Source organism: Eleutherodactylus coqui, chromosome 3 (assembly GCF_035609145.1).
Source record: "Eleutherodactylus coqui strain aEleCoq1 chromosome 3, aEleCoq1.hap1, whole genome shotgun sequence".
NCBI classification, from domain to species: domain Eukaryota; kingdom Metazoa; phylum Chordata; class Amphibia; order Anura; family Eleutherodactylidae; genus Eleutherodactylus; species Eleutherodactylus coqui.
The window spans coordinates 184,519,573-184,539,764 of NC_089839.1; the positions used below are offsets into that span (position 1 = coordinate 184,519,573).

The following is a 20,192-nucleotide window of genomic DNA, read 5'->3' on the forward strand; positions in this document are numbered from 1 at the left end:
CTTTACTGCAGTACTTGACGCAGCAATGTCCTAGAGACGGCACCCCACTGATTATACGTTAATGGCTTATCTTAAGGAAAACCCCCAAAAAGCCCGTTTATCACCAAGTTCGGAAATTAGTTTGGCGTCTTGCTGAGCACTGCAGATTTTTTTTGGTTTCTCTCTTTCACAATAAGCTGACTAATCAGTGGAGAGGGTACACCTAGCAGCGAGACCCCGAACAATCAATTTCTACCATCTGTTCCCAAAGTATGAGATGTAGTGATGTGTTGTTCCCTAGTACAGGTCCACGCAATAATACACTTGAATGCATTGACTCAGCAGTAAAGTTTCTGGAAAGTACTCTTTCAGCTGTTAAATACTTCATTCCTGTTGTCTTTAGTTGCCCTAAGTATTTAACACTGTGGTACAGATATAGCAAAGTTCACCTTGACTGCGATAACTTTCTCCGATGATTTATCTTAAGTCATTGAAATGATATTGTTCTCTTGCCTCTGCATAATGAAATCTATTGAAAGGCTATTGAAAGGGTATATTAACTGTGGCATAGAAATTTATCTAAGACTGAGTTCACACTAGCGTTTTTCGGTAGATCCTGTTTTACATAAAAATAGAAGTGAACCGAATAAGAGCGGAAAGCGTCCTTTCCAGTTTTTCAGTAGATCATCACATGGTTTTTTCAAAAAATATGAAAAGTATGCTTTCCGTTCATTTCCGTTTCACTTCTGTTCTTAAGCATTTTAAAGGGATCCTTTTTTCTTACTGCTTGGCTTGTTTATTTTCCCCTCCCTCCCATTATTTGCGGGCCTCTTGCCCTCTGCGCATGCTGAAAAATAAAACCTGATAGTAAAAAAAACTGAAAGAAAAAAACAAGTGAAATGGATTACTTACCTTTTTTTTCAGGCTCCCACTGACTACAATGTAAAAAAGTGAATCCATGTTTATTCCATTTTCTGAACTGCAAACAAGAGCACAGCAGTCTGCGCTTTTGCTCCAATGTAAAAAACAGAATTAAGTCAGGAAATTCAAAAAATGGATTGAAATTGAAGGTCTGAATGCATTTCTATTAGCAGGAAAACTGAAACCTTTTTGTTTTGTTTTGTTGTTCATACGGCGGAAAGCAAAAACACATGTGTGATATGGTCCTTAAGGGGTTAAGAGGCAAATTAAACTCTAGTACATCTGTATGGACATCATATATATAGTTCATTGCTGGAAAAAGCTATTTTCTGATGTTTTGTAGTATAGTAATCACACAGATAATTCCCCTTTTTGTGAAAACTTACGTTGGTTTTGAAGCTTCTGCCTGGTCAGTCTGCAGTTTCTCTCCTCCTTCCACTTCCATAGTGCAATATACAATACGGTTTGGAGCTAGTGATTTTAATCCTTGGACCTCCATTATTACAACCTGTGAACAATTAAGAAGACATCACTGTGGAGTATTATCCAATTATATTTCTTCTTGAAACTTGATTAAATAAATCTCTCCATCTCAGATCTATCTATCTATCTATCTATCTATCTATCTATCTATCTATCTATCTATCTCATATCTATTTATCTATCTATCTATCTCATATCTATCTATCTATCTAATATCGAACTATCTATCTATCTATCTATCTCATATCTATCTATCTCTCATATCTATCTATATATCTATCTCTCAATCTATCTATCTATCTATCTATCTATCTATCTATCTATCTATCTATCTATCTATCTATCTATCTATCTATCTATCTATCTATCTATCTCTCATATCTATCTATCTATCTATCTATCTATCTCTCTCTCAATCTATCTATCTATCTCATATCTATCTATCTATCTATCTATCTATCTATCTATCTATCTATCTATCTATCTATCTCTTCTTCTCAGACCTATCTATCTATCTATCTATCTATCTATCTATCTATCTCTCCATCTCAGACCTATCTATCTATCTATCTATCTATCCATCTATCTATCTATTTATTTCTCCATCTCAGACCTATCTATCTATCTATCTATCTATCTATCTCTCCATCTCAGACCTATCTATCTATCTATCTATCTATCTCATATCTATCTATATATCTATCTATCTATCTATCTCATATCGAACTATCTATCTATCTATCTATCTATCTATCTCATATCTATCTATCTATCTCTCATATCTATCTATCTATCTATCTATCTATCTATCTATCTATCTATCTATCTATCTATCTATCTATCTCTCAATCTATCTATCTATCTATCTATCTATCTATCTATCTATCTATCTATCTCATATCTCTCAATCTATCTATCTATCTATCTATCTCATATCTATCTCCTATCTATCTATCTCATATCTATCTATCTATCTCTCAATCTATCTATCTCATATCTATCTATCTATCTATCTATTTATTTCTCCATCTCAGACCTATCTATCTATCTATCTATCTATCTATCTATCTATCTATCTATCTATCTATCTATCTCTCCATCTCAGACCTATCTATCTATCTATCTATCTCATATCTATCTATCTATCTATCTATCTATCTATCTATCTCATATCGAACTATCTATCTCATATCTATCTATCTATCTCTCATATCTATCTATCTATCTATCTATCTATCTCTCAATCTATCTATCTATCTATCTATCTATCTATCTATCTATCTATCTCATATCTCTCAATCTATCTATCTATCTATCTCATATCTATCTCCTATCTATCTATCTCATATCTATCTATCTATCTCTCAATCTATCTATCTCATATCTATCTATCTATCTATCTATCTATCTATCTATCTATCTATCTATCTATCTATCTATCCCTAGTGCTGCCTCCAACACTCTCAAAGACATGCAGGATTAGCCAAGTGTGCATGTGTTATGAATGTATAAAGAGGAGAAAATCTCTGGTAGAAGCTTATCTCCCCAAGAGCAAAAACCTTGGGGCATCCGTCCATTGGATGAGAGTCTGAAGGCCACCATACACATTAGTTGATTGTCTGGTCCCACCAAAATCAGTGGGGGTTAGCCAATCTACATCTAATTTGTGTGCTAATGTTACCAGTTCCACCTCTTAGTGTTCAGGTATCAGAATAATGGAGGTATTAGTGGTTGTTACATGCAAGCAATGACTGAATGGAGAGAAGGCTGCAGGAGTTATGCAACTAGTCCAGCATGTTTTGGTCTCCTGATGGGTGAACGCCTCATCTACTAGACATTTGCAGCCATTGAGGTGAAGTACTAATGAATATAAGCAAATAATTAAGCCATAGCACTTTTTGCATGCAGCCGCAATGCAGAACCCATAGGCTGCTATGGATCCTTAATCATTACACCTTTGTATGCCGTTGATTTCATATGGTGGCATATGGGGGGTGGGGTCATAGTTCATCTTGTGGCATGCTTCAACTTACATGACATGGGGTATACCTATAGGTTTTTAGTATGCGGCCTCAGGTACACTGTATGGCAATGCAATACAATTCTGCCATGTGCTTGAAGTCTAATACTTATATGTCCATTCTACGAGAGCATAATAACCTTTAACCTGTCCACTAATATCCTTATGTGCAAACATCTTCCATAATTGCCCCATCGGTAGTCCATAAGCACCATTATCTTCTGAGTTCAACAAAAGTGCTAAACATTTAATATAGGAATTAACATTTCCTGCTGACTATGCAGTCAGCCAGAAGTCATTTCATTGCAGAATGCAAGAGAACTTTGCCAAATGCATGATTGCTTTGAAATTAATTGGTACAAGCAAATCAGCTAAAATGATTAATTTTTATTACATTTACACCATCTGCTTAGTTAGGCGCCATGACCTGCGTGCTGGTTTTATAATGCAAGATAGACAAATTGCTGTCTTTAGTAGAGCGTTATTTCGAGCTGTGTTTAGAAGTAAGCAGGTCAGTTATTCTTGCTGTCAATTTGCCGGTATTAATACAGTAACTTTCGGCTTGGTTTGGCTATGTGCTGATCAATACTTTTTTTCAATCAAGTTAATGCATGACATACTGCTGCACTTACCTCTAGACTAAAGGACAGGACAACATCGGACTTGGAAAGCTGGTTTTCATTTTCTTCCCCCATGTCTATGATCGATGTGTTGTGACTGCGCTTCAGTTTCTGGAGCTTGAATTCGGATCCTCCCTTGGACACCGGCATACTCTCCAAATTAGCCATTAACAGGTTGACTGAAGACTTTAGCTCCTCAATGTACATATTTTCCATCTCTTTTGAGACAAACTTTGGAAACTTGCGTTCCTGTAAACAAGAATATTGGTTGAAGAAAAGTTTTCCAAGATGAAGCCATTGAAAGAAACTTTTTAAGAATTCCTCAATTCACTTTCAGCATCAATTGCTCATGGTTTTTGAGGCATCTGCTTGCTAACATTCAATGGGAAACTTCGCAGTTTACTTCCAGGGGATAAAAGTCTATTGTGGTAGTGAAATTATTGCACAAGTACATAAGGACACATGTCTGGTAACTGTAATGTACCTCTGTGTCTATGACCTGAGCCAATTTGTATCTGCTGGAAGTTATCAATGAAGATTTACATTGAATGACAGCAAGTAGAAATCTTAAAGGTTGTATCACAATTGACTTGAATCACTAGTCCATAGGAAAGATGATAAAAGTTTGATTGTGCGTATCTCATTGTTGAGACCACCTCCAATCCTAAGAACAGGGGTCCTGTGTCACCCGACAGTTGCATATGCGCAGTGCCTCTCCATTCATTTCAATAGGGATAATGAAAAAAGCACTTGGCTATCTCTGGCAGTCCCATTGAAAATGAATGGAGCCGTAACGTGCATGTGTGACCCTCATTTATTCAATCTCTTTTCCACTGTGAGGGTTGCAGTGAGTAGGAACATGGGAACCCCATTCTCGGAATCATTGTGGGTCTCAGTGGTGAGATACTCACCGATCAGACTTTTATCACCTCTCCTATGGATAAGTGATTAAAGTCAATTATGGTACAAACCCTTTAAAAGATAACTAAACTTTTAGAAAATGTCTGACTTGTGATAGCTACATATCAGAAGCTCTGATTGGTCAGGTTTGGGTGCTGATTTCCCCACCAGTCTCTAAAACTAAGGGGCAGAATCACAGCTGTGTCCAATCAGCTATTCTTTTCTTTCCTTGGAGTGGTCTACCAGCTCATTAGAAAATCTGTAGACCATTAGCTGATGACATCTGAAGTGCTGAGTGTTTATGCCCCTTCATTTTAGTGATTAGTGGGAGTTTTAGCACTTGGATCTCCTCTGATTAAAACTCGAGACATGTCAAATTTTTTTCTGAAAATTTAGTTACCCTTTAGAAACTGGGAGCAACTAATATTAAAGGATATTGGACATTTGTAAAAAAGTATAAGCTATAGTTGCTGAAATTACACTGGACCTTTAAGATCCAATTTTCGGGTAAATGTTTTTAGAACCAAAAATCTTTTTGAGATCATTTATGACTATTACATATCATTTTGGCCTATTTCAGATCCTAAAATGAGGAAAATCATGAAATCTAAACCAAAAAAGTTGTCCAAATCATCTCTTTCTACTAGATATTAAGATATTAACCTACATATATTGACATAACAGATCATGTCACAATTTGTAACGGTCATGACATGATGCCTGCTACTGACAACAACTCACTCCTGTTCCTGTTTACTTCTCTACTTTCAAATGTACTCATTATAAGGCCTTCACACAAGAATGTATTCTAATGACTGGTTACAAGGGTCATCCAAAAAGCCCGATACTCACTGACAGTTATAATTGAGGCTTATGTTGTTTTAATTGAGGCCCACGACCCTAATTTCTCTATATATTAAATACAACAAGCAATTAAAATGTTCATTAATCCCATGTTACTCAAAGAAGACATCTTTCTGATAGGTTAGTCCTGATTTGTAAAGTGCATGATATTTAACCTTGTTCAAAGGGGTAAAAGGCAAAAAAAAAATCTTACCCGGGCAATTTGATCTGCCATTTGAAGACGTCCATCTAGTTCACGTCTTATCTGGGCGGCTTGTTCATCAGGATTGTCCAACTGTGAAAACAGAAGTAACATGATTTTAAGACACTGCTTTGGGGAGCAGTCTGATTGTATAGGCAGTCTATAGTATGGCTATATTTTCATGCACCTAAAAATTCATTATACAGTGATCGTCTAATGCGGAGGTTACATTCCAGAGACCCCCGCGATACGTGAAAATCAGCTGAGGCGCAGCATTTTATTTACACAAATCAATCTGTCGGGTGAACTGCCAAACAATCACAAAAGCGAACAAACAGACCGATGCTACAATTAGTGAGCCAATCAGCACCCGATACAGAACACATTCCATCAGCCAATCGTGTGCCGTGTACAATCTAGCGCTGGCAAGCGCTAGTGGCGTACTGTATTTCCTGTATGTACCACAAAATTCAACGATATAGGGAAAAACTCTGCAAAAACAGAATTATATATGGTCTATCTAAAATCCGTGATACACTGAAGCCAGAATCATTGAACCGCGATATAGCGAGGGATCACTGTATACTGTTTTTAACTATTTGCAACTGCCCACTGTACATGTATGCCACTGCTTGCTGAGCTCTGTGCAGCAGTAAAATAAATTTATGTTCTTCACTCAGCAGGTGATCGTGCCGCCCTGACCTGGTGAAACACACAAAACAGGCTGTAACTAATAACCTGTGATTTGGGTGCTGTCTGAGTTACAGCCACTTATTGGCTGGGAAAGTTTGTTATAGTAACAAACTTTCGTGGCATTTCACTGCTGTAACAGCCTCTCTCTTTCCTGCTCTTCCCCTCTCTCCTGTCAGTGTGAGAACAGAGGAAAAAGAAGCTGATTGTATTGTGAAACATCACACATTACCCCTAAATTAACCCTTCTATTACAATCACCTACACTATTTAGCTTGTATAGGTGATTGCATAGTGCAGGGTTCATTTTTAATAAGCTATCTAGAAATAATTTTAATTTATAAGGGTACGTTCACATGTAATGTATTTAGGTGTGAATCCACAACAAAATCAGTAGCATAGTTATGCTAAGGATTTTGGTTCCGATGCACACCAAAATCCACACCATTTGATTTTTTATGCATTTTTTTACGTGATTCCACAGTTGATTTCACTCTTTTGAAAGGAAGAGATGAAGTCTGCTGCAAATCCATATCAAAATCTGCGTCAAAATCCACACCAATGGTGTAATGCAGATTTTAACATGGATTTCAGTGCAGATTTTTTATTGTGCAAAAACGCCGCAACAATTCTGCTATGTGTGAACAAACTTTTACATTAATTTAGTACATCAGTTAGTTATTACACAAATTCATTAAATTGTCAATACAATTAACATAAATTAATAATTCAGAATTAAATATAAATGTAACTAAAAAACAATATATATCAATTTTTTTAAAATTAATCTTAAATTAGTAATCCTCACAAATTTATCAGAAACGTGCAAACTTTTTCAAATGTGCTTTCAAAATAAAGTAAAAAAATGCAAAAATATATATATATATATATATATATATATCTGATATAAAATTAATACAATATGTATGTACGTATTTGCCATGCTGCAGTTGAAAGTATGGAAAACTGACAACTGTTTAAAAAGTTTTCTCCAAACTTTGGATGCAAATCATATCGGTATACTTTTACCACCTAAATAAACTACAATATGTGACAAAAAAACGGTGTTAGGATTACTTGGATGTGTAAAAAAGAGTTATTCTCTGTTAAATTGATACATACTAGATTTCTAAATTTCGGCTTGATTATTAAGACACAAACAGGCTTGGCCTTGTAGAGGTTAAAGGACCATTCCAGGCAATATGGATACACTGTGGTCTGGCTAGTGCAGGCCTTCAGGGTCAACACTGCCCTAATCCTGGATTTACATATCCAAACTGAGGCAGAGTAACTTGCTGATGCTTCTCCTGGTGCCAATCAACAAGCCCCACCTCCAGCTACGCCCCTGAGTAAACCTGTAAAATATGTATCTCATATGGTATATGCTTTCTTGCATTATGACTTTTAGCAGATTAATAATGAACAAACAAACTCTCAGAAGAGTAAGAGTCAAATGATGCCTGACCATAGCTGTTTTCCTTTGTTGATGCACAAGCCAATAATTGAGTCATGTAAATAATCAGGTCCAATAGATACCAAATTAAAGCTAAACACCTCCAACTGATCATTAGTTACTAGAGATGAGCGAGCACCAAAATGCTCGAGTGCTCGTTACTCGAGTCGAACTTCCCGCGATGCTCAAGGGTTAGTTTCGAGTAACGAACCCCATTAAAGTCAATGGGCGACCCGAGCATTTTTGTATATCGCCAATGCCCGCTAAGGTTTTCATTTGTGAAAATCTGGGAAATTCACGAAAGTGATGGGAACGACACAGAAACGGATAGGGCAGGCGAGGGGCTACATGTTGGGCTGCATCTCAAGTTCCCAGGTCCCACTATTAAGCCACAATAGCGACAAGAGTGGGCCCCCCCCCCCCGCACTGTCAGCATAAAGATCGTTCTCCTCTGCCACAGCTGTAACAGCTGTGGCAGAGAAGAACGATGTTAGCCCATTGAATTCAATGGAGCCGGCAATACAGCCGGCTCCATTGAAAGCAATGGGCTGCCGGCGAGCGTGGGAGTGAGACCCCCCCCCCCCCCCGCACTGTCAGCATAAAGATCATTCTCCTCTGCCACAGCTGTAACAGCTGTGGCAGAGAAGATCGATGTTAGCCCATTGAATTCAATGGAGCCGGCAATACAGCCGGCTCCATTGAAAGCAATGGGCTGCCGGCGAGCGCGGGATGAATTTTCGGGAAGGGCTTAAAAATATAAGCCTTTCCCTGAAAATCATCCTAAAATGTGTAAAAATAAAAAAAAAAAGTATACTCACCTTTCCGCTGAAGCCGGAGTTCAGCCGCGTCTGGTCGGCAGTTCTCCTAAACTGCTCTCTGTAGTATTCAGCAGCCGGGGATTTAAAATCCCCGCCTGCTGAATGAGCTGCCTCTGATTGGTCACAGCCTCACCAATCAGAGGCAGCTCTCACTCACACCCATTCATGAATTCATGAATGGGTGTGAGTGAGAGCTGCCCCTGATTGGTCCCTGCGCTGAGCCAATCAGAGGCAGCACTCACCCATTCATGAATTCATGAATGGGTGTGAGTGAGAGCTGCCTCTGATTGGTGAGGCTGTGACCAATCAGAGACAGTTCATTCAGCAGGCGGCGATTTTAAATCTCCACCTGCTGAATACTGCAGAAAGCAGTTCAGGAGAACTGCCGGCCAGACGTGGCTGAACTCCGGCTGCAGCGGAAAGGTGAGTATACATTTTTTTTTTTTTTTTACACATTTTAGGATGATTTTCAGGTAAGGGCTTATATTTTTAAGCCCTTCCCGAAAATTCATTCCGCGTTCGCCGGCAGCCCATTGCTTTCAATGGATCCGGCTGTATTGCTGGCTCCATTGAATTCAATGGGCTAACATCGTTCTTCTCTGTCACAGCTGTTACGGCTATGGCAGAGGAGAACGATCTTTATGCTGACATATTTTTATTTTTTTATTTTTACACATTTTAGGATGATTTTCAGGTAATGGCTTATATTTTTAAGCCCTTCCCGAAAATTCATCCTGAGATCGCCGGCAGCCCATTGCTTTCAATGGAGCCGGCTGTATTGCTGGCTCCATTGAATTCAATGGTCAGTGCTCGTTTAATCGAGACGAGTACCGCGTGGTGCTCGTCTCGAGTAACGAGCATCTTGAGCACCCTAATACTCGAACGAGCATCAAGCTCGGACGGGTATGCTCGCTCATCTCTATTAGTTACATTTATATAATTCTAGGTACACAGGCATAACTTCATAGACGTAAAAGACGCTTCTAGCTCCCCAACATATATAAAAGGGCTTCCCACCTACCATGTGCCATTTATAATACTGGTGTCTTCTTATGGAGGGCTCTTTGGGCCTTATCGGGCATCATGGCCTATATGCAATTGCAGACTACACTCACTCTAGCTATGCCACTGTTAATAACCTTTGTCTTATAATAACTTACCTACCGTCTTTAATCCTGCCGAGTAAACTCCTGTTGTGTTATTAATCAGGCAGCGTCAATTAATCTAACTCCCCCTCCTCCATCCATCCATCTAATAAGGGTAGGAAAATTTTAGATCACTATGTTACTTCTTTAATTATGATGTTCAAAGATCTCAGAACATTTTACCAAATGTCTACTCATTTACTTTCTGGACAAGCTGTTCCTGCTATAAAGTCACATTTATTAAAGTGTGTTTGCAGCCATATTGGCTCCAGGTAAAAGAATCCCTGTTAATAGAGTAACATTATATTCCTCTGGGCTTTTTCTACGGGTCTAAATTTAAACACTGCAATAATCATTTCATGAGAAGTTTAATCCTCATCATACTTGTCTATCTCAGCCCCCTAGGGTCAATGACTTGCTACTAATTTAGAAATTTTCAAATTAACAGACGATCAATCAATTAGTGCATAATGTGCATCACTCAGCTAAAGTAGTTGATGATATTGCCGAGGACATCTTATCTGTCAATGTCCATCGCTTATGTCCACAGGTAACATAGTGGGTCTTGTTTAGTCACTACTGCAGAGGTACTGATGCATTTCAAGACCGTGTTTGATTCTTCTTCAAGATCTAAGTCAACAGAGGAGACCATTATCATTTTGTGCACGTCCATTGCAGTGCCCAAATACATCCCACTATTTAATTTATAGGTATATGTGGATTTTCAACTGAATTTATCTTCGAACAATAACATAAATTCCAGGAATGGCACATTTTATAGACATTGTTGCTCTGGCTCTGTGCAATAAGTAAAGTAGAGCCCACTGGTTTGCCATAATAGACAGTTTTTCTACCTAATTTAATTCAACACAATGACCTCACATTGTCCGAAGAAAAAACAATAATATGCAACACATATAATCTTACCATATAGTGCCCAAATAATGGAGCTAATTGCAGAGCTCAGACCACCTGTTGAATTCTGCAAGCAGCTCCAAGAGGCTCATTTGCACGCAAATAAAGCTGATAAAGTACTAATGGGCATTAGTACCATTAGTACTTTATGCAAAATGATTGCTAAAACTTTCAATCATTTGAAAGATTATATTTGCGCGTAACTGGGCCTTTAGAGAAGAAGGAACCCAGTTTTGTTTCCAAGTACAGAATGCGGGATAACAGCAGGCTCCTCCATCCAACACAAAGAGAACTGAGGGTTAGACATACAGTCTACATAGGGGAAAATTGGTAATGAATTTGCATGTCATTGAAATATTACTTCCCTAAAAAGCTCACATAATAATGCTATATAGTTATAACATAATACTGCAATTCAATTACCAAATATGGTGTCATATATTGCTATATAATACTGGTTGATTTTAGTTTGCCTCTACCGTCCCCATTCTTGTTGGCTTCCTGAGAAACAGCCCTAACTCACGCGAGCCACAAGGCAGCGCATGTTCAGTGTCATTCTGGCATTGGTAGCTGATGTGAACACTTCTCTCCTGGCGTGTGGATGGAGTGGTCGGCTGGGAGATGTGCGTCGTAGGTGGATAATCAACACATGTCTATATACATCCAGCTGCTCCTCATTGAGGACACCAGTTTTTCTTCCAGTCTGAAGGTCTTTCTCGTAAAATTGGCAGATCCTCTCCTACTTAATTGTAAGATAAGTTTGGGTTAAGGATATTTGAGGTGTTTAACATCTATCTCCTGTCTAATTGCTATTCCTGCACTGGTATTCTATCTGGTTCATTGCATTCCTGTTTAACACAGTAATTATTTTTTATTGTAGCAAACATTATCTCTGTTTCCATCTTGGGAGAGTCAGAGTCACCCAAAGTTCCTGAGGTGGGGTTGCCCTTGTCAGGGCGAGTGCACTGCTTTTAGGTATGGTTTCATCACATTAGTAGGTTAAGGTGAGATTTCCGGTTGCCCCACTTTTTGGCTTAGTTATTAGAGATGAGCAAACCTACTCGTTTCGAGTAATTACTCGATCGAGCACCGCGATTTTCGAGTACTTCAGTACTCGGGTGAAAAGATTCAGGGGGCGCCGGGGGACGGGGGGAGGAGTGGCGGCACGGGGGGTAGCAGCGGGGAACAGGGGGGAGCCCTCTCCCCTCCCTCTCCCCCCCACTCCCCGCTGCAACCCCCCACTCACCCACGGCGCCCCCCGAATCTTTTCGCCCGAGTACGGAAGTACTCGAAAATCGCGGTACTCGGGCGAAAAAGGGGCGTGCCCGAGTAGGCTCGCTCATCTCTATTAGTTATAAATATTTTATAAAATTGGATGCATATTCGTCCTTTTAGGACAACAAATTTTAGTATATTGGATGCATATCTATCCTTTTAGGACAACAAATTATGTCTGATCTCGATAAGGTGTTCCAGCTTTGACGCAACACAAGGCCCTGGGCAACTGCTCAGTTTGCCGCCCACTTAAAACTAAGCTTGGAAGCAATGAGTGCGCAGATTCACTCTTCTCCCTTCAGAGTAGATTTAAGATTAAAGGGGTTGTCCAAGCTCTAGGTCCAGTGTAAAACAAGTTCCCCAAGCAGTAGCATAACAAATAGGCTTATACTCCCGCGGTGTCCCACAGCACTGCTCGGTTCTCCGCTACTTGTTTGTATACAGGCTGCAATCCCCTCCAATTTACAACACATAACAGGTACTACAGCTAATAACTGAGCTCAGCGATTGATCTCTGAGTTCTCTTATGGGTTGCAGAGCCTGTGGCATCCGGTAAACAGACTCACATCAGAGGAGAGATACAGAGCAGTGGCATGGGACACAGCAGGACTATATGTCTATTTGTTATGTTACTGCTTGGGGAACTGGTTTTATACTGGACCTAGAACTTGGGCAACCCATTTAATTAGGGCATGCAGAGGTTCATAAAGAAGACATTTGTGATCATTTGTGGGCAGGGCTGGGTTAACAGTGTCCTGGGCCCTAGACATAAAGGTAAATTCAGGCCGCTGCGAACCGAACATACACAATATGTACCCACATGTAAATACCAGGTCTCAGGGGTAGCAGTAGTACTTACAATTACTTTTAGTTTATTGTGCTTTTGGATTACATTTACACGCTGTACTATTTCTATGTACAAAAGAACAACAGCCGAAGCCGGTCAGAGTCAGAACAGAAATTCATTATTCATAAAACCATTTTCGAGTTTTTCTGTGGGAAAACTCTGTTACTGCTTCATCAAGAAAAAATGTTTTTGGTTATTTCCACCTTGATAAACAATACTGCAATTGCATTTAAGAAACTTTGCCCCATTGTCCTCAATGCTAATTTTATCTCTCTGTGCATGCTATAGAGAGTTAAGGCTCATTTACATCCAAGGATTATCGCTCAAAATTTGTTAAAGCGATGGCATATGAGCGATAATCTTTGCACTTTTCGTCTGAACGATATTTTTTTCAGGTGAACTTAAGAACCATTGTATAGACAGCAGGCTGTTATCTCAACGGGAGCTAGTGATAAGATTGTTTTCTCTTAGTAGCTCATGCCAAAACAATGGAGCTAATTGCAGAGCTCAGACAACCTGTTGAGTTCTGCAAGCAGCTCCAGAAGGCTCATTTGCACGCAAATAAAGCTGATAAAGTACTAATGGGCATTAGTGCCATTAGTACTTTATGCAAAATCATTGCTAAGACTTTCAATCATTTGAAAGATTATATTTGTGTGTAACTGGGCCTTTAGAGAAGAAGAAACCCAGTTTTGGTTCCAAGTACAGAATGCGGGATAACAGCAGGCTCCTCCATCCGACACAAAGAGAACTGAGGGTTAGACATACAGTCTACATAGGGGAAAATTGGTAATGAGTTTGCATGTCAGTGGACATGTGATTTAATTTAGGGCGAGATCTGAGGGCAGGATTGAGAGATCTTCAGTTTTCACCCTTTAACTCCACTAATCGGAATCTGATCTCTGCAGGGAACCCTAGATCACTACCCTAGAAATAGTCTTGGTTAAGAGGCAGTTGATACAACATGGTCAGGAATTCTGTAACGTAGTATCAGATGTGTAGACAGAGATATAGTTGAAGAACATAGCCGAGGTTAGGAATGGCAAAAATCTTGTGTAACCAGGTACTGAAAGTAGTAGACAAAGATGCACTCAAGCAGCAGACCTGAGATCAGGACAGGCAGTTTTCTTGCTTAGTTGAGAAGTAGGCTGAGGGTCAGAGCAGGCAGCAAGCCTAAGAACTATACTCAATAGGCTCAAATCAAGAGAGGAGAAACCAGGAAAGCCAAGTAGGATAGGTACGGGTCAAAAGAAGAAAATCTTTAGCACCTTTGCACAGTAGGAGACTAATTACTTAGGCAACCTCCAGGAAAAGGGTGCTTTAAATAGACTGGAGCCTATCAAAATTGGTCCAGGACTGAAAAGCTGGGTACATGTGCTGGCACTTTAAGAAGTGGGCTATTGTGCATTCACCCTTTGGGCAGCAGTAACAGCTGGTGTGCTGAAAGTAAGGGCGTGGCATTCACTGTAGCAGATGGGGAGCATGGTGCTGGCCATGACCAACAGCAGGAAGAGGTCCAAGATGCCTTCAGCCATGACCCATCTTCCAGGGCCCTCAACACAGGCCTAATGGTTAAAATGTCTCTGGTTAGGGATATTCCCTGTGGAACAGGGTGGGGATTAACATGCTCCGCGATTTAGGATTGTAATGTTAGTGTCTGCAACCTGCCAACTCTAAGGTGGTGCCTATAAAATAGTTCTGCAGTGTGAGAATGTTATAACATCTTGCACCTGATAATGTGCCATGTTCAAACAATAGAAAAATAACAATCCTATTATGTCTCTTTGATTCAGGAAAGACTTTAGCTGGTAAATGTGGTTTGATTTTATGGTCTACAGCAAGAACATTACTTAAAAATTCATGTGCTTCTTACAATAAATAATTCATGCAAAAGTCAACGAGTGCTAGTAATTAACAAAAAAAAGAGTAGAATCGCTGTAGAAGACCATCAAAAATAGACAATATTACAACACATTTTGGTATGTTCATGTTGACATTAAAGGAAATCTGTTAGCTGGAACATGCTGTCCAAACTGCAGTGATCATGTTATAGAGCAAGACAAGCTGAGCAGATGGATATATAGTTTTATGGGGAAAGATTCAGTAGAACTTGTATTTAATTCATTTATATCTCTGCTCATTCTCAACAGTCCAATGGGCGGAGCCTACAGTGACTGACAGCTATCTGTGTATGACTGTAGATGCAGGGGTAGCTGTCAATCACTGATAGGACCGCCCATTGGACTGTTCAGCTCAGAATGTACAGAAATATAAATGAACAAAATAGAAGTTCTACTGAATCTTTCTCCACAAAACTATATATCCATCTGCTCAGCTCCTCCTGCTCTATACCATGATGCCTGCAGATTAGACAGCATGTTCAAGCTGACAAGTTTCTAGGGGATTAATTGGAAAAATGGAAAAAGTAATTTTTTAAACACACAGCATTGTCTCTGTCATGATGAGCTAAGTAGTAAAGCTGGAATTCAGTAGTTATGTTTCATCTGAATTGTCCATTAACGAGGTCAGCTAAGGTCAAGGATACCAAGAGACTAGAACCAGCAAGAAAAGCAAGGAGCAAATGACCGCCTGGTTTGTCATTGGATCATTTACTGGAACCATACAGTAGAGAAATCACATACAGTATATACTTCTTAGTTAACATGAGTTGGGGGTAACGTTTTTCCTTATGGAAAGCACCACAGGAGAAGGCACTGCATGGATGTTGGGAGCATAAAGGTATGTTCACACTTTTTTGTGCGGACCATCAATTGAAAGGGTGAAATTTGCTGCAGATGCACATAAAATTTGCACCAATGCCATCTTTTGTGTTTTGGATTTTGGTCTGAATGGTGCAGACTTTGACCTGTTTTTTGACTTGGATCTGCAGCAGATTTAATCCTGTCATTTGAAGACATGAAGCTTTCTGAGGACGTGTCTTAAAATCTGCACCAATGGCATATTTTGCACTGACGAATTTGATGTAGAATTTGTTGTAGAATTTGACAGGTTTGGTCATGAATATTCGGTTGCAGAAAATCCAAAACCTTTAACCCTTTCCAATCCACTGTCTGACGTCTAAAGACATTCTGATTGAAGGCTGTACAGTTCCAATGTCAGGAAAACGTCCAGCAGGGTATTCTTACTGTAGATTACTGGATGCTCTGTTGTCAGGGGCCTCTCCAGCATGTCACATACCGCAGTACTGGATCTAGCCAGCAGATGGCGCCATTGTAGAATGGCAGAAAGAGAAAGCCCCCTAGGAAACCCTGAATCCAAAATTGGATTGCAAAAGGTTGAGGGTATGTTCACACGACTGATTTCATTGCAGAAATTTTCACATGGAATTCGCATGTAAAACCACAGGAGAAATGTGCGGCTGTTCTGCCAGGGATTTTGCTGTGGATACGCACATGGATTTAGCCTTGCTAATGGGCAAAATTCATGTGCAGAATTCTGACGCGTTTATTCACAGAGCCGTGCAAAATCGCATAAGAATGCGGATTTTGCCTATTGACAGGGCTAACTCCTTCTGCGGATCCACGGCAAAAAACAAGGCAAAAATGTGCGGCTTGTCACCAAGATCCTGAGTGTGCACACTTCTATCAGAACTCACCCTAGCTCTGTCCGGTGGGACACCTTGCTGTCCTATAAGGAGCAATACCCCTAATACTGATGATAGCACTGTTTGGCCCACCGAGGATTGGGGATTGAGTTCGCCTGCACCTATATATCCACAGTATTGCTAGATGACTGTATGTTGCTAATATTCAGATGTAAAAGGCTATGAACACTTTCTTTGATGGAAATTCTACATATTGAATTGTATTGGAATGAATTATGTAGGACAGACATAACGGGAGACAATAGATTTTCCAACTTCAGCAGATTGCTGATTATAGTACACAGAAGGATTTGTTCCTTATTTACTGGAATTCTAAATGACTGTAGAACACAAAGAGAACTGCAAATAAGGGCGATGGAACAATACCTCCATCTCCCTTATTTGCATATTACCCAGAGGAGCATGAATGGCCTTATAAGTCTCTAGTCCCACTTACCTTCTAGGTGCTCTCCCTAAGGAGAAAAGATAGCGTTCCTGAAACAGCAATCCACAGTGTATAGAGAAGTGACACCGCATTGCAGATAAACCATTCAGAGGTGTCAGAAATGAGGGCACCAACATATAATGACCCTGGAAGGAGGTGAGTTTGGAGCCGATTTCTTGTATTAGATGTTCTGTTGTGAGGAACAAAAGTCATTGTGTTTATATGAGGATTTTGACCTGTGACTATTTTTAGATGGGACTGCGAGGTAAAGTCAAATTGATCCACCAGCAGTATGTAAAGAGATTTCTGAAGTTATTACTGTACTGCACTGTGTAATATATGAAGAAGGAGATGCATTAGAAGAACTCAAAATAGCATCTATCTGTGGTCAATGGGGATGGGGCCAACTGAGGGAAGGGCCGGTGTTCGGCAGTCACTCGTGCTGGCTGATGTTCCCCTCCACCTTAGCCATTATAGTGTGTCACTCTTCGAACTAGTCAGTCACACAATATAAAGAAGGAGTGATAGTTTTGTGCACTGGGCTGGTCTCTGCTCGCAGTGTGCAACCCCAAAACAATCCAGAGCATCAGAAGAGTAGGGTTAAACTCATGGTCACCCGTCCACCAAGCATTATGGTTTAACATCCATTTCTTTTCCTTTTTTAGTTTTTTCTCCCCCTTTAAAAAAAATGTAACTCCTTTATTTATCTAACGACGTCGCTGCATGAGGGCTTGTTTTTTGCGGGACGAGTTGTTTTTTTTCAATAGTACTATTTAATGTACCATATAATGTACTGAAAAGTGGAGTAAAACGAAAGAAAAAAAAAAATTACATGATAACTTTATTCTATGAGTCAGAACAATTACTACGATACCAAACTTATATATTTTTTTTGACTGCACTACTTTTATTTTTTTACAAAGGTATTTAATTTTTTTTAATTACTTTCTGCCACCATATTCTGAATGCAATAACCTTTTTATTTTTCCATCAATGTAGTTGTGTGAGGGCTCAGTTTTTGCGAGATGTCCTGTAGTTTGCATTGGTACTATTTTGGAATACATATGACTAGAGATAAGCGAGCACCAAAATGCTCGAGTGCTCGTTACTCGAGTCGAACTTTCAGTGATGCTCGAGAGTTCGTTTTAAGTAACGAACCCAATTGAAGTCAATGGGCGACTTGAGCATTTTTGTATATCGCCGATGCTCGCTAAGGTTTTCATTTGTGAAAACCTGGGAAATTCAAGAAAGTGATGGGAACGACACAGAAACGGATAGGGCAGGCGAGGGGCTACATGTTGGGCTGCATCTCAAGTTCCCAGGTCCCACTATTAAGCCACAATAGTGGCAAGAGTGAGACCCCCCCCTCCCCGCACTGTCAGCATAAAGATCGTTCTCCTCTGCCACAGCTGTTACAGCTGTGGCAGAGAAGAACGATGTTAGCCCATTGAATTCAATGGAGCCGGCAATACAGCCAGCTCCATTGAAAGCAATGGGCTGCCGGCCATCGCGGGATGAATTGTCGGGAAGGGCTTAAATATATAAGCCCTTCCCTGCAATTCATCCAGAAATGTGTAAAAATAAAAAGAAAATATACTCACCTTGTCCCGGCAGAACGATGTTAGCCCATTGAATTCAATGGAGCCAGCAATACAGCCGACTCCATTGAAAGCAATGGGCTGCCGGCGATCGTGGGATGAATTGTCGGGAAGGGCTTAAATATAGAAGCGCTTCCCTGCAATTCATCCAGAAACGTGTAAAAAAAAAAAAAAAAACATATACTCACCTGGTCCCGGCAGACAGAGTTCAGCGCGGCCGGCGGCAGTCCTCCTGAACTGCTCTCCACAGCTGTGAGTAGTATTCAGCAGCCGGGGATTTAAAATCCCCGCCTGCTGAATGAGCTGCCTCTGATTGGTCACAGCCTGACCAATCAGAGGCAGATCTCACTCACACACCCATTCATGAATTTATGAATGGGTGAGTGACTGCTGCCTCTCATTGGCTCAGCGGGACCAATCAGAAAGTGCATTTCATCGTGCGGGGTAAATAATGCGTTACTTTGATAGATCTTTTACGATACCAAATCTGTATTTTTGTTTTATTATTTTGATTCTTTTATTATAAATATGGCAAAAGTTTTTCTTTTATTTAACTTTTATAAAAAAATTTTTTCAGAATTAGTAAAACTTTATTGTTCTTACTTTTACTTTCTTTTTTTAGTCCCCACAGGGGACAACAACTTGTGATACTTTGATTGCTCCTGCAGTATTATGTAATGCCACAGAATTACTTCATACTGCGATTGGGCAGGCGGTCTATCAAACCACCCCACAGACATGGCTTGATAGTCATACAGCCAAGACAGCCCTGGGGCCTTTCAGAAGGCCCCTGGTTGCCATGACACCCACACGGCTCCCTGTGATCTCATCATGGGGGGGGGGGTACGGGACCCCTGAACATTGTTGCGGGATTTAAATGCCGCTGTCAGAATTGACAGTGGCATTTTAAGGTTTAACAGCTCTGATGAGCCACATGGCTTATCGGAGCTGTTGCCAGTGGGTGTCGGCTGTAAGAAACAGCCCACGTTATATGGAGATTGATCGCCGCATGATCTCTCTTCGTACATACCCCAATGCTGCAGGAGATAAATGTACGGCTTGCAGCTTTAAGGGGATACAGATGAGGGCACATTACTTGATAAGCAGAAACAACTTTACATAGACATCTTAGTCTGGTGGTGGCTGATTCCCTGTTGTTCTGTCCTCGGCCTCTGTGCTGCACTATGAAATGCCCTCACAGCTCTGAAGTCTTCATCTTCTTTTAGGGAACCTTCTCACCAGAAATGCTACCCTAATATAGGCCTAACAGGTAGTAGAAGATAGCTCAGTCTAGCTTTTATTATTCTACTACTCAAAAGGAGGCCTCAATAACTCCCTTCCCTAGGCCTTGGACAATGGCAGGAAAGTTAAGTGTAGTGAACAACTTAACTTCAAACAAGTAACTTTACTGTATACTGTGCACTGCCTAAACTA

The 20,192-nt window shown here is 40.1% G+C and overlaps 1 protein-coding gene across 7 annotated transcripts in view; it reads right to left on the reverse strand.

Annotated features, from left to right (window-relative positions):
* Positions 1-20,192, reverse strand: part of CADPS (calcium dependent secretion activator) — a 483,917-nt gene that overhangs the window by 270,912 nt on the left and 192,813 nt on the right. For all 7 annotated transcript variants that reach the window (XM_066596628.1, XM_066596625.1, XM_066596629.1 and 4 more), the window contains exons 4-6: positions 5,981-6,061; positions 4,036-4,272; positions 1,287-1,408 (exon numbers count right to left, since the gene is read on the reverse strand). In XM_066596628.1, the coding sequence (XP_066452725.1) occupies positions 1,287-1,408; positions 4,036-4,272; positions 5,981-6,061 (440 nt within the window). The remainder of the gene's footprint in view (positions 1-1,286; positions 1,409-4,035; positions 4,273-5,980; positions 6,062-20,192) is intronic.